The sequence below is a fragment of the Lacerta agilis genome, chromosome 10, assembly GCF_009819535.1.
Source record: "Lacerta agilis isolate rLacAgi1 chromosome 10, rLacAgi1.pri, whole genome shotgun sequence".
Classification (NCBI taxonomy): Eukaryota; Metazoa; Chordata; class Lepidosauria; order Squamata; family Lacertidae; genus Lacerta; species Lacerta agilis.
Genome location: NC_046321.1, coordinates 68,884,998 through 68,900,910, shown reverse-complemented (window position 1 = coordinate 68,900,910; position 15,913 = coordinate 68,884,998). Strand labels below are relative to the sequence as shown.

Below are 15,913 nucleotides of genomic sequence, written 5' to 3'. Positions count from 1 at the left end.
CTCCACCTGGATTCCTCTTCCAGCTCTTCCTTTTGGGGCAAAGGTCTCAGCTCAGCCCAGGCTTGCACTCGACTACTTTGCCAGTGACTCTTCTGTAGATCCTGCCTGCCACTCACACCCTGGAGGTAGGATCCACCAAGCAATTCCTTCTTTGCAAATTCTGATATGAACTGCCCTGACCTGTGCAGATCAGGAAGCAGTTATCGTGTGTGTGTGTGTGTTGTACTTCCCTGAATTTTGCAGCAGTTTTTTTTCTCAAAATACATACAAAAACATGCATTTTAGGATACAATGTGTTTAGAAATGTGTACTTTGAGAGGAAAAATGAATTTGAATATGGATTTCCTTGTGATTTAAAAAAACACATCTTTTTATTGAAAAGCATTTGTAAACTACTGGAAAATATTTTTAAAATCTGTAAGATTAATATGGAAATGGGACAGAACAGACTTATGAATAAACCTTTTAGAAACTGAATCAGGTGAGGAACAGCCTGATATAGTTCTCCCTCTCTGGAGATAGCTTGAAAACTGGGTTACAGGAGCTGAACATAGAAGCCCCGCAATTGCTACTCCCCACTATCACAATAAAGATTGTGTACATTACATAGACAGCAGGCCCAGTGGATAAAACATATCTGCCAGTCCATAATGCAAAGAGCTTGTGGCCGCTTTCCCATCAAATCCTGTATTCTAACATCCATTGTAAACCATTAAAAGCATATGCCACAGCTTAGCCAGGACGGGAGGGGGGGGGGACTGAAAAAGAAAGAAAGAGTAAAACAGCCCCATTGCTGGTCTGTTAAGTAATCAGCTGGAAAGGAATAAGAAAAGCAACAGAAGCAGGACTCTCTCTATTGATTTTAACATCTAGTGTATCCGTCTTCAGAGGCCAAGGAGTGGGATCCCTCCAGGCTCAGTCCTATTCTCATTTTATTCCAGAACACCAGCAATCAGAACTAATGATGGGCAAATTAGCTTTGGTATGCACATCTTGATGCAGCTTGCATCTTGTCTTCAGTATGTGTGTGATTTTCTATTCCAAAGCTGAACACAACCCTACTAAAGGGAGAGGGGGATTTTCACTCCCAAGCAGCAGGGTTTATCTGGCAACAACTAACACCTGCACTATAACTGGATTCAGCCACTGAATGCTGGCTTTACGTCAAAGTCATCCATGTCAATGTCACTAACATGGTCTGAGCATGTGAATCAACGAATACTCAGAACTAGAGGGCCTGAGCATCATTGCCGTGGAATCAAGGAACAACTTGAGGTAAAGCTGTTGTGTGGTTGTTGTTTTTTTAATGTGAGTCTAATTTGGTTTCTATCAGTTTCTCATTTTTCACTCTTAAGGCCAGCTCTCTACATTTTCACATTAGTTTGCAGTGGTTGGTTTTTTTTTAATTCTCGTGAAAATTGATCAGCATTTTGTTGCAAATCTCTATTACCTCACACATTTTTGCAAAGCAATTTTTCCCAATATAATGCATTTTTATCTGTTATTTTCACCAACATATGCATCTTCATACATACTTATACCCAGTATATGCACTTTTTTGTACACATTCCTTGGCTGGAGATCGCACTGCAAAATTCAGAGAAGGGTGAATTTTGAAGAATGACTGCATTTTGGTTTGCATGATGTTTCAAAGAGTGCACCTTAGGTAGCCTCAACTTGAAATGCAAACTGAATCTAAGTTCTCCTCCTCACTCCCTAACTACAACCCCATCTGCCCCAGCTAGAATGGCCAATGGTCAGGGCTCATCCAGATTTCCTTTTGAATCACACTTTCCCAGCACAGGTCTGTGGTTTAAAGCTCCGTAGCCAAGTGGGGGGTTGGTTTTTTTGTCTCATAGAGATTGAATCCTGGGGGACAGGGGGTGGGCAGGTGGGAAGGACTCCCTGGTCCTGAATGGAGTAACTGTGTCCTTAAAGGATCAGGTGCACAGTCTGGGAGTCATTTTGGACTCACAGCTGTCCATGAAAATGCACGTTAATTCTGTGTCTAGGGCAGCTGTCCACCAACTCCACCTGTCTGCTCACTGTCTCGCCAGAGTGGTGCATCCTGCTTGGACTACTGCAATTTGCTCTATGTGGGGCTACCTTTGAAGGTGACTCAGAAACTACAACTAATCCAGAATGTGACAGCTAGACTGGTGACTGGGAGTGGCTGCCGGGACCATATAACACTGGTCCTGAAAGGCATACCTTGGCTCCCAGATGTTTCCAAGCACAATTCAAAGTATTGGTGTTGACCTTTAAAGCCCTAAACGGCCTCAGCCCAGTATACCTGAAGGAGCATCTCCATCCCCATTGTTCTGCCCGGACACTGAGATCCAGCGCCGAGGGCCTTCTGGCAGTTCCCTCCCTGCGAGAAGCAAAGTTACAGGGAACCAGGCAGAGGGCCTTCTCGGTAGTGGCGCCTGCCCTGTGGAATGCCCTCCCATCAGATGTCAAGGAAATAAACTATATGACTTATAGAAGACATCTGAAGGCAGCCCTGTTTAGGGAAGTTTTTAATGCTTTATGTTTTACTGTGTTTGGTGTTTTAATCTGCTAGAAGCTTCCAAGAATGTCTGGGACAACCCAGTCAGATGAACAGTACAGTAATAATATAATATATAATAATAATAATAATAATAATAATAGCTTTCCCCAGGGAATTTTACTGCTGAATCAGAGCAAACAGCAATCTGCGAAAAACCTGATTGGCACTTGCTCCAATTCAGTGATAAACACTCAGAGAAAGTGTTGGGACAAAAAACCAAACCTGCTTGGACACGGTGCTTTAAAGCCCAGACCTGTGCCTAGAAAGTCAGTGCAAAAGGAAGTCTGGATGAGTCCTAAGATGAGAAAAAAGTCTCTGTAATTGGAGCTGCGCATGATATTAGGGTCTAGGTCACTATGCTCCTCCCACACCCCACCATTCCTGTTTCTGGAGATAGCAGCATAGCTGGCTATAGTGCCGAGTTGCAGAAGTGACGCCTGGAAGTGCAGACAGAGCCTCGTTATCTGAAGTACGCCTGCTAAATATTTCCTTTGGACTCTTGAGCTTTATTGTCATCATTTGTAATAGGTGTGGAACCATTTCGTTACACTGCAGTCCACGTTACCCAGAAGTGTCCTCACTTGTTCCGCTGAAGGTTTTCATTATTTCCTCCTCCCGGACTTCAATGTGCAACTTTACCAGATTACCAAATTACCAGATTAAGTAGAGAGGCTGTACTCTTGTCTGTTTCTAACAAAGAGGTTTCTTTCACAATATAAGAAGTCTCTGAAAGCTTATTTCAGAACTTTCAGCAATGTGAAGAGAACAATTTATTTTGGTTATAGTGAGAGTGACTCATCACCCTTTTTACTGAGTAGCTGCATGGGAATATTCCAAGGAAAGCTGGACTTGCTGCACCAAGGAACATTTGGCTTAGATAAGTGAGCAAGACATATTGCAAGTTGCTGTTGGCATCTGTCTATCTCGAGAGACAATGGAGTGCACCCCCAGGGGTAAAGTATTAGTGGAAAAAACACACCCTACAATATCATGAATGGAAAACAAAATATAATCAGAATAGCAGCAAAATTACAAATATATATACAAAAATTACCCAAAAAAACCCCACAACAACCCTACAAAACAATTCATGGTGGCAGGGAGTGTGGAGTCAAGAAAAATCACACAAAAATTGATCAAAAGTCATAGAATAGAAATGGAGAGAAAATGGATTTCCTGGTTCAGGGAGCTTCAAATTTTGGGCACTGTAACAAAAAAAGGCCCTTTCCTCTTGTACTAGTCAATTTTACACCAGACTGTACAACTGTACAAAAAAAGGCCTCACTGAATGTATTGGACAGGTAAACTATTTAGGCTTCAAAAGGTAATGACTGGCACTCTGAGTCCAGAAACAAACAGGTACACAGACCGGCTCCATTTAAGAGTCTTGCTGCTGCTCTTGGAACTGGCTGAAGTATCTAGTTCCATGGTTATGGTGGTTCAACACCAATGCCAAGAAAGCCAACCTGCAAATAATGATTTGGAGACTGAAGATGCAGCAGGTATCTCCATCGCATCCAGCTTCTCCTGCCCCGTTTTCTGCTCCCAGGATTCCCCTCTCCTTTCTGTGTTATGTGACAGTTTCCAGCTGGGCAAACTGTGATTTGCTTCCAACCCATTCTTCAAATCAATGATTCAAAGTTGGTCTGGCAAAGCAGTTTCAAGGAAATTCTGTTTGCAGTTCCGTTTAGGTCTCATATCAATGTATGGCTGGAGGAAACCCAGAAAGAAAGACGGAATCTGCCCATAATAGTGAAGGGAGAGGACAAGGAGGGTGTGAGTCTGCAGCACTTAAATAATGTCCAGACCTTTGTCTGAATGTGTGAAGGGTTAGACAAGGAATGGAAACAGGGGCAAGACCCCTCCCCAGGGTCCCCAGGTGCAGTAGCTGCCCCTCAGATTTCCATGCAATAGGTGCAAAGGTCTGATTGGACACTCTCAGAACACCCCCCCCCCGGCAAGCAGAATAACTCTGGTTTAGCAGGGTTTCCAATCACAGGGACAATGTCTAAGCACATGCCATCAAACACGCTATAAAAACACACCCAACCTTATCATGTGACAAACTAATGAGAAGCTGGCATGTCTGAGGAGATATGGGGCGCATGACTTGTGTGTGCACCCTTGCCTGCCATAGCTTCATGTATTCACACAAACACATGTCTTCTTGCACTGAAATTTTCCATCACTAACTTTCTTTTGTCGTGTCACCCACAAGTCTTCCTCCGGCTCTCTCAACCTAACTGCTGGCTCCCTTTCTCATTTTTTACTCCCAGCATCATGGCTTCTTCCTGTGCTGTGTTAATCCTTCACCCTCTCATTTTAAATGCTTCCCCAAAGCTCACCACTGCAAACAACACTTACTTTATAACGGTGTCTTTCCTTCCTGCTCCCCTAATATGTTATTCTCCTTGTTTGGGTTAGACTGCAAAAATTGTTTGGGTTTGAGGCTTATGTATGTTCATAAAGATACATGTCTCTGATGCTCGGTATACCAAAAATGACATTTTCATAATTAAACACCATTCAGCCTTCAACTCCTAATTCATATCTGCTTTTCTAAAGTTCATAACTGCCTGTGTATCTCTCCGCAGTTTAACAGAGGAATGACTATGCAGTTATGAACTGTGGAAGGAGAGATATAAATTAGGAGTTGAGGCATTTCCACATATGATATATGCACAAACATATATTCTCATTTAACTATCTATGTCTCCCCTCTAAGAATCCTAGCAATCGTAGCTTTCACACACATTACTTCAACCATCCTTACTGATATTAAAAGATTATAAATAAATACGGCAAATATACAATTCATTGTATTTATTTTTCATATGTATACTCCACCTCTCTGCTCTAAGTGAAAATACCCAAATCAGGTATATAAGCCAGTAAGATAGACCAGAATCATTGCCCATCAAAGAGGAGGGTGGACAGTCAGGGGAATGTCAGCTTGTCTAAAGCCATCTAAAGAGTTTGAGGTGAGATTTGAACACGAACCCCGGCACCATCTGTGCCACCCTTCCTCCCAGGGCAGTTCACAACACAGTAAAATGCAACCACCATAAACATCCACAACTATGTATCTAAAAACCAAAGGACACGATGCAGCAGACAATGGTACTAAAACTGTTGGGCCATGGAATCCATTTATGTCCCCAAAGCCAGCACAAACCGATGCATCTTCAGTTGGTGCCTAAAAGTGGTCCATGTGGAGACAAATATACTTCCCTGGGAAGGGACTTCCACAGTTGGGAAGCTGCCACTGAGGAGGTCCTCAGGATGTATCCCAACCACCTTGAAGCTTGGGTTGTCCTGTTGTTCAGGGCTACGTACCTCAGTGAGGGATGCGGGTGGCGCTGTGTTCTAAACCACAGAGCCTAGGGCTTGCCGATCAGAAGGTCGGCGGTTCAAATCCCCGTGACGGGGTGAGCTCCCGTTGCTCAGTCCTAGCTCCTGCCAACCTAGCAGTTCAAAAGCATGTCAAGTGCAAGTAGATAAATAGGTACTGCTCCAGCGGGAAGGTAAACGACGTTTCCGTGCGCTGCTCTGGTTCGCCAGAAGCGGCTTAGTCATGCTGGCCACGTGACCCGGAAGCTGTCTGCAGACAAACGCCGGCTCCCTCGGCCTATAAAGCGAGATGAGCGCCGCAACCCCAGAGTCATCCGTGACTGGACCTAACGGTCAGGGGTCCCTTTACCTTTATGTACCTCAGTAGCAACACCTGGGTTCTCACTGGCAGCCAGCACAAGGCTTTATGTTTGGTGAAATGCCCTTTTGCAGCCTCAAACTTGCAGCAGCATAGGAAGCTATCTTATTCTGAGTCAGTCCACTTAGTCTGCCCTACACTGACTGGCAGCTCGTTTTTCCTGGGTAGCTGCTGTGTTCTGTCTCCATTCTGGGGATTTACTGTGGGACCTTAACATGCAAGGCACATGCCCTACCATAGAGCTGTGGCCCTTTCCATTCTGCGCCCCAGTGATTTTCTGCAATGGGGACTTTTTGGGGTCCTTACCCTTTCTAAACACCAACTCTGAACTTACTACAAGAACAAAATCGCAAAACATGCTGTGGTACATTCTGAGAGATGCTGAAACATATACTCACCTGACGCAAAAGTACAAAACAACCGGTCCCCGACTTTTTGGGGAAGTCGTGTTCCAGCACCCTGCGGTCCAGCTGAAGCCAGTTCAGTGTGCCCCTGATGAAGGTACGAGACAAAGGGATGGAAGTGAAACAAGAGGCTTCTTCCTCATACCTATTTGACTGAGACTGCAGATATAATAATGCAGCCGAAAAAGCAGTTTCTCTCACTTCCTGCATTTGAGGAATACATGCACATTGCTGTGGGGATGGTAGCAGTATCACTTCAGACTTAAGTGTTTAACATATAAAGCTCACCCTGTCAGAGTGAAGACTGGAGATATACAATGCAAAGAGGGAGAACAAAAGAGATAACCGCTTTTGCCCTTTATTGCAGCCTTGCCACCCTTGGCGTGACTATATAATGGAAAGTCTGTCAGGCTTTCCATTAAAAGTTGCTACTGCTAGGAGTTTATACAAGGTCTGCCACTATTTCACTGCAGGCTAAAACATAGCCAAACAAGTCTCAGATATTTTATTTGCCACCCAGTAGTCTGAACAGCCTTGCAAATAGAGCCTGCCAAGCTGCCCTTTCAAGAGCTTTCAAAAACACGAGCTGCTTCTCTCTCTCTCTCTCTCCTCTCTTCCTCTCTCTCCTCTCTCTCTCTCACACACACACACACACACACACTGTAGTTACTCTCATGCTGCTCTCAGTTTGCTTTTCACCATTTCCCCTTGTATAGACTCATGGGTTCTGCACACCCAGTTCCAACCTGAGGCATCTTGTGGTGATCACAGAAGTTGGGGGTCTCAGAGGGTGGTGGCTTTTGGTCTCCTTATGGAGGCATCTTTGCATTGAGCCTTCTCACCATCTTTCTGTTCACAGAGTGTCCCGATAACTAGCAAAAGCTGCTTGACCAAACAGCATAGTGGGACAAAAGCAGCAAGTGAGAATGCCCCACACACAACAATGCCTCTCTCACACCACTGACTCCAACCCAATTTATTCTCTTGCATTTATACCTCGTGGCATTTACTGGGTAGGAAATACTATTCCTTTGTCATATTTTCTGTATTTCAAATGAGGGACAATTGACTCTTTCTGGTTCATGGATCATGGGGAGCCTTCTCATTGCCAGGCTATTAACAACACGCAGTCATGGAAACAAAGAAGTTCTGGTGGGAAGATCCCATCAGTGCAATGGACACATTTGGGACACCTCTTTTGGCCAGGCGGCAGGGAAGAGTATGGCTGTGCCCACACCAGGCCCCTTCTGTTGCAACCCTCGCTCTTTGGTTTTCTGAGTTTAGAGGTTTTTGTTGTCACCTCTGTCTGCCACCATGAAGCATTCTTTTAGGTATTAGTGCATTTTAACTCTCTTGCAGCATATATGAATTTTCTCTTCTTATGATCATGGGGTAGTTCTTTTAATTTCTGAGGCAGGCTTAACTTGAAAACACCACCAACATATTCACAGTACCTCCTGCAGAAGTAACCTAGGCCAATTTGTTCTTACTTATCTGGGCACATCTGTGGCACAGACACACTCTACTTTAACAGAAAGTGGAATATTAAACATTATCATATGCAACCCCAACTTACCGCAAATAATATGGTAGTTTATATGTGTTTTACTGTGCAGTTCTATGTATAACTGTAAGGTTACTTCACTTTGAAAGGTGTTGTTAATATTGCCAGTACGTACAGAAAAGGAGAGGTGAAATGCCTCCTTGCCAATTGTTAAAAAATGACATTTCCCTTAATTACAAGATCCCAATGGTTGTGATCTAGTCCTGAAAGTCCACTGATAGCATTGTCTATGATGATAACTTTGAACCAGGATAAACACCCATGTATACCAGGAACTCTCTGAAGACCACTGAGAAGGAGAATGGCTCTATGAAGAGCAGCCCAGGTCTTTGAGAGAGAAGCCTCACTGGGGGTCCCAGCCCCTCCAGGTTATTTGTTTTCCTTGAGACGCTCACTGCAGAAGGATGCTCAGTGGTGCCACACAACAGACAACATCCTTTCTTTAGATGGTGATGAGGGGTGGAGTCTGGGCAGTCATTAGTCCTTCCCAGGTCCCATGCAGCCTCATCCCAGCCCTGCTACCTCAGCTCTGGGGAGCATGTGGACCTCCAATGTTGTTGTGCTCCAACTGCTCTCAGCCCTAGCCAGCCTAGCATGGTCAATAGTCAAAGATGATAGAGGTTGTAGCCTAGCAAACTTTGGAGAGGCTACAGTTCCTCATCCTGCACTACTGACTGTCTCTGTTTCCAGTGCCGGATGGCCGGCTGCTGCAACTCATTCCCAGCAGGCTCTGCATAATGAACAGCAAGCCATGAACTACACAACCTGAATTTGTAGAGGAGCAGAATTTCCTTCCCCCACCAACCTGCTGCATACTTCTTTTGGATATAGCCTGACCCTAAAGGTGATGGTTAATACTGTGAAATGTTCTAAGATCTCTCAAACATGAACATTCTTCTTTTCACTTTATAGCATGGCAATCTCATTCTGGTCACGCAGTATGAAGTAATGACCGATATCACCAAAAGAGCTATTAAGTCACCAACACAAAGGTTGTTCCCATTGATTTTCCAATTCAGGTTGTCATCAGCAGCACAACTAATGAATGGAAATCCCCAGTACAAATCATTTCTAAATAATTACACCTGTAGAGATTTTCCTCTGGAGTCAAAGAATTACATTCATACTACATAGTTTAGGCTGCTCTCCACAAGCCTCCCCTTTGTTTAAACACTCAACCTATACCAGTAAAAGTGGGATTTTTCTAGGTTCTCAATGGGTTCAGATTTGTTTTTTAAATAAAAACTAGTTGGTGGAACCCAATGTTATTTTTCTAGAAAACGAGGTGCCAGAACTCACCATGAATGCCTCTCTTGTCCTTTATAATAGCAATGGTGCCCACCTGAGAGGTGCCAGAACTGAGTCCTGGCGAGTCCCAGCTGGAAAAAAAAAGGCCTGGGTGGACCGTTGATTTATATTTTAATTAAAAATACCACAGTATTTTGACCGAGAGGTCCTTGGAGCATTTTTCATTGACAGCAATTTGCTTGTGGAGGTAGTCTTTTCTATAGAGCTGCAACTCCTTCTGAGGGAGCAGGGGTGCCCTTGAGGGGTGCTCCTGGAAACATCTATGCCCACAGAGACCCAAGTGGCCTCCACAGCAAAGGCCCCATCACCAGCTGGACAGATGTGACTTGTCTACTGTGAGTCATGTGTTGGTAACCTCATGTTTATCTTACTGTAATGCGCTCTTTGCGAAGCTTTCCCTACAGCTGGCCCAGAGGCCTTCATCTAGTGCAGAATGACTTAGCTCTGCTGGTGAATGATGCCCCTTATCCAACACATATCCTGGCAGGGCAACCAGTCCTAAGGAATTGGCACTTGCTACCTATTAATCTTGAATTATGGTGCTGGAGGAGACTCTTGAGAGTCCCATGGACTGCAAGAAGATCAAACCTATCCATTCTCAAAGAAATCGGCCTGAGTGCTCACTAGAAGGACAGATCCTGAAGTTGAGGCTCCAGTACTTTGGCCACCCTCATGAGAAGAGAAGACTCCCTAGAAAAGACCCTGATGTGGGAAAGATGGAGGGCACAAGGAGAAGGGGACGACAGAGGATGAGGTGGTTGGACAGTGTTCTCGAAGCTACTAACATGAGTTTGGCCAAACTGCGGGAGGCAGTGAAGGATAGGCGTGCCTGGCGTGCTCTGGTCCATGGGGTCACGAAGAGTCGGACACGACTGAACGACTGAACAACAACCTATTAATCACTGGGTCCGTTTTAAGGCCTTGCTACTTACAGAAGCTACCCAGATAGATAGCTAGATAGATAGATAGTATTAAACTCTGGACCATGTGACTTGAAAGACCATCTTCCCCTCCACTGCCTGGTAAAGAAATTAAGATGAACAAATGGAACCCAGTTACTCTTGCTGCAACCTGAGGATTATTGATGCAGATGGGCCTTTTCACTGATAGCACCACTGTGATGCAATGCTCTCCCTGATGAAATATGAGAGGCCCTATCTCCTGCATTGCAGGGGGTTGGAGTAGATGATCCTTGTGGTCCCTTCCAACTCTACAGTCCTATGATTCCTATGATTGGAATTCCTGCAGGATTTTTTTTAAGAGGCATCTATTTACGTAGGTATTCCTTTGATCTCTTAACCTCAACCTGACCCCTCTACTTAATTGTTTTAGTTACTGTTATAACTTTTCATTTTGGGGTTGTTTTAATGGGCTGTTCATTGTGTATTTAATTACATTTGTTTATATTTTTTGTAATTGGTTTTGTAGTTATAAACCACTTCGAAGCCAATTTGACCACTTCCCAGCCCACAGCTCCTAAAAGAGTTTCTCCATACAAAAAATATATGTAAAGTTTTTTCTTAATGCCGCAGTAAAATCAATGACAGCTATACTGGAGCCGTTCTTGGTGAAGTTTCCCTGAGAAGACTGTGATATTTACCATAGAGATAAATTGGTTAAACATTTTGAAAATTCTAATTGAATATTGATTATTTTCCAGCACCTTCTGGCTCCTTTTGTTCTAGTCACTGCATGATAAATGGTTAACTAGATCAGACTCTGTCCTCTTAAGAACCTTACATTCTAAAGGTAGTTACAGTTCCATGTAAAAAACAGATGGGAACAGGAAGCAGATTCCTTTTTCTTGAGGCAACAATTTGTATGTCAGTTCTCACCTGGCAATCTACTGGGTGCACATGATTACAACTTCTACAATTTCATAATTTATCCACATGCTTGCAGTAAAATTTAAATGAACACAGGACTTCAATAAATTGTGCCAGGTTTCTATACCTCATGGTTACAGGGACACTTTGAACAGTGTCTATAGAAATCAGAAATCAGACTTGCTGTAAGATCAAGGACCAACAGCAAGGTTGGCAGAAGTCGTCAGGTGATGGAGCTGCTCTTGTCTTAGTAGGTGGGCCCACCTGCCCTTCTCTCATTCTTCTTCTTATTTATTGAATTCATATACCGCCCTATACATGGCGGTCTCAGGGTGGTTCACAGAATAAAATCAAGATATAAAACCACAAAACACCTAATACAAACAAAAACAACAACCCAATTTGTTGTTGTTGTTCAGTCGTGTCCAACTCTTCGTGACCCCATGGGGTCCTTCATGGATCACTGCCTTGTTGTGGCGAAGGGGCTTGAATAACTCAGGGAAGCTATGAGCTATGCCATGCAGGGCCACCCAAGATGGACAGGTCATAGCGGAGAGTTTAGACTAAATGTGATCCACCTGGAGAAGGAACTGGGAAGTCACTCCAAGAAAACTCCATGGACAAAAACAACAACCCAACAGCGCCCCCCCCCAACCACATTTTAAAAGGGCATAGGATATAAATCAGATCAACCAAAAGCCTGGTTAAAAGGAACGTTTTTGCCTGGCGCCTAAAGGTGTATGATGAAGGCCCCAGGCAAAGTTCCCTGGGATCAGCATTCCACAGATGGGGAGCCACTGCAGAGAAGGTCCGTTCTTGTGTTGCTACCCTCTGGACCTCTAGAGGAAGAGGCACACAAAAAAGGGCCTCAGAAGATGATCTCAGGGTCTGGGAAGGTTCATGCGGTCCTTAAGGTATTGCGGTCCTGAGCCATTTAAGGCTTTATAGGTCAAAACCAGCACTTTCAATTGGGTCCGGAAACTAATTAGTAGCCAGTGCAGTCGGACCAGTATCAGTGTAATATGCTCAAACCGCCTTACTCCAGTGAGCAACCTGGCCGCTGAATTCTGCACCAGCAGAAGTTTTGAACCGTCTTCAGGGGCAGCCCTATGTACAACGCATTGCAGTAATCTAACCTTGAGGTTACCAGAGCATGGACAACAGTAGTTAGGCTATCCCTGTCCAGATAGGGGTGTAGCTGGGCCACCAGCCGAAGTTGATGGATCCAGGAGGACCCCCAAGCTACGAACCTGCTCCTTCAGGGGAAGTGTAACCCCATCAAGAAGAGGTGACCTCCCAGCCATTTGGTCTAGGGAACCACCCACTAACAGTGCCTCAGTCTTATCTGGATTGAGCTTCAGTCTGTTGGCTCTCATCCAGTCCATTACTGAGGCAAGACACTGGTCCAGCACTTCCACTGCCTCACTTGCAGATGTAAAGGAGAAACAGAACTGAGTGTCATCAGCATACTGCTGAAAACAAACTCCGAACCTCTGGATATCCCCACCCAGCGGTTTCATGTAGATGTTAAACAACGGGGGATAGGATTGAGCCCTGCGGAACCTCACATTGAAGGTCTTGCCCATTTCTTCCAAGAATTAGGAACCTTCATGCTCTGATCCTGAAACACTTACGTCTCATCTGTGAAGGCAATTCCGAAGTATTCCTTCTCTTTCAGGTTGAAATGTGATGCCACCAGGTCTAGCAGCTCCTTGGCCAAAAGCTTTGGCTGCAAAGAAAAGAAGATAAAAACACATGCTCAGCTAAAATGCATTAGGTTGGAAAGATACAAACAAAGGAAAGATGCAGAAGATGCAAACAGGAGGAAGCTTGTTGTGTCTCTTGAAAGAGTTCAGTGATGACTTCAAAAGCCACGTGCACAGTGACAACATGCAGCTAGAGCTCCTGATGAAGGCTAGCTGAGCCAGGCTCCATACAAATTCAGATATTGCAGCATTGTGCTCTGCACCTGGCAATGCCTGGTAGCTACAGCTCTGCTGCAATCCAGATCCTTCTGTAAATAACCAATTATGTTGCAGAGGCAAAGGACTGGCACCAGCATCTAAGCTTGCATATACACACAACTCCCAAAGTGGAGCGTATGTGCTTGGGCTACAGGCTCTCCTCTTGATCAGCTGCATGAATGCAGTCCGATAATCCTTTGTCAGCTGAGCTCAGTGGTAGAAGCAGTCACTGTAGCCTCACACAATTGATCGCATTGTGCAAAGGAGATCCTTATCAAGCCACATCTCACAGTTGTAATAAACAAAATCTGCCCTTATTCCCTAATGGGGTACACAAGAGCCCTTGTAGAGTCCTTTGCAGGTTCTCCATCAGTAGGAGTAAATAAAAGAGGCCAACCAGAGAATATTTAAAAGCAAAGCAGCTAGTAAGCTTGATCTTTATTAAAGCTGTTGCAACAGGGTGCTTACCCCACACAGGGAAGCACCTAGAACAAAGGAGCGCCTGCCCTTATATAGAAATTTGAAGAAGAAGAAGAAGAAGAAGAAGAGTTTGGATTTGATATCCCGCTTTTCACTACCCGAAGGAGTCTCAAAGCGGCTAACATTCTCCTTCCCCTTCCTCCCCCACAACAAACACTCTGTGAGGTGAGTGGGGCTGAGAGACTTCAGAGAAGTGTGACTAGCCCAAGGTCACCCAGCAGCTGCATGTGGAGGAGTGGAGACACGAACCCGGTTCCCCAGATTACGAGTCTACCGCTCTTAACCACTACACCACACTGGCTCTCTGAAATTGCCCACACTGCCGTTCAAGACCACCCCCAGAAGCATCATACCTACATCACAGAAGAGGTGTAGCCCAAAGCCCACCCCCCAGATACATCATACCTACATCACAGAAAAAGGCGGTCTCCAACAGAAATCTGAGAGTGTTGTTTCTCTCCTGCTTGCCAGTTTACCTGATAATGCTTCTCTGATTGCCCCTCTGGTATATCTGGCTATCCTTGAAATGTAATCATTTATTTCTGAGACAATGGGAAGGTTCTCTCACCCCCCCCCTTCCTTGCAGAGAACAGTTTGTCAGTTTGGGAGTGAAAAATGGTTTCAGGGCTGTTTTTCCTGCGCTGTTTCACACACGTGGCCATATACTTGTATATGTGTCTGCTTGGTACATTGATGAACAGTTATCTATATATAAGACCTTAATTTGTTTATTGCACCAGTTCTTTTCTCCTGTAAGAAAGGCTGGAATGAGGTGGGATAAGCAGGACTGGCTCAGGACATTTGCTGCCTAAGGCGGAGGACAGATGGCAGCTCCCCCGAGATACATACAGAAACCAATTGGACTGGTGGTGAATCTTACTCAGTACTGGTGAAAGGACAGAATCTTCCATTGCACTCGAGGGCAACAGGCTAGCTGCCTACTGGACGGGCCACAGGGCGCTCACAGCTCTGTCCATTCCCTGCACCTCAGCATCTGCCGCCTGAGGCTGCTGCTTTACTCTGCCTCATTGTAGGGCCGGTCCTGAACACAAGAGAGGTCAACATCAGCAACATCTGGATGGCCACAGGTTCCCCACCCGGATTTATAGCATACATTGCAGTTGCAGAAACAGAACCAATAGAGGTAGCAGGAATCGTAGGTCTTCTGTCCTCGTCAAAGGCAGAATTCTGTATTCCAAACATTGGCCCACTCCTCTGTAAAACTTAGCTGAAGTGAGCAAAGTCCATAGCACTGTAGAACAAAGTATATAGATGAATGTATATTTAATATAGTACAACACATTCTGGGGCACAGTCAAGTTGACACAGAGTCCTAGCAAGGCCTATGGGGTCCCACAAATAATAATTAGCACTTAGTGCCTTACTGTAGAGAACAGTAAAGAACCACTCACTAGGTCAGTGAATAAGAAATGACTCCAGATGACTGGACAGGATAAGCTTGCAAAAGCCCTCCCCTCTTCCCACTTATATAACTTATGTAGGTCTGGGCAGCTTAGAGAACATACACTTGTGTGTAGATTGATGTGCAAGGCTGCTTCAGAGTGTGAAGCACTTCCTGATTTGCAGCTCAATGTGCAATCTTACACATGCTTAATCCAGGAATAAATCTCACTGAACTCAGTAGGACTGGTTCCAAATAAACATACCAAGAATCAAACTGGTGTCCTGCCACTACACCACAGAGGCTCAGCTAATCTCCACCGTCACTTAACTTTAGCATACTATGCTTTAGGAGGTTCAAAGCACACACACACCCCTTATATTAATTTAGCCCCCCTTACAGCAACTCTGTAAGTAGATTAGAAACAGACGGTGGTGGTGAGGGTGGGATTTTAGACTCAAAGGAAAATGGCTTGTCTAAGGCCATTTTCTGAATTCATGGCAGGGAGGAGGGACTTCCTAGCTCACAGCTCAATCTCTACAATAGCGTAAGATACTTCACAGGATTAAGCCCCTAAGAAATAGCAACGGCAGCTGCTGAGAGCATCTTGGTGTCCTCGAGATGTTTAAAAAACCCAATAAATGCAAAGTGCTGCTTGTTGTTTTCGGTGGCAAGGTACTCCAATCACTAAATATGCAGAGATAC

At 44.7% G+C, this 15,913-nt stretch overlaps 1 protein-coding gene across 1 annotated transcript in view; it reads right to left on the bottom strand.

Annotated features, from left to right (window-relative positions):
* Nucleotides 1-15,913, bottom strand: part of FRMD4A (FERM domain containing 4A) — a 404,157-nt gene that overhangs the window by 97,514 nt on the left and 290,730 nt on the right. The window contains 1 exon segment of the mRNA XM_033162332.1: nt 12,997-13,091. Coding sequence (XP_033018223.1) covers nt 12,997-13,091 — 95 coding nt within the window.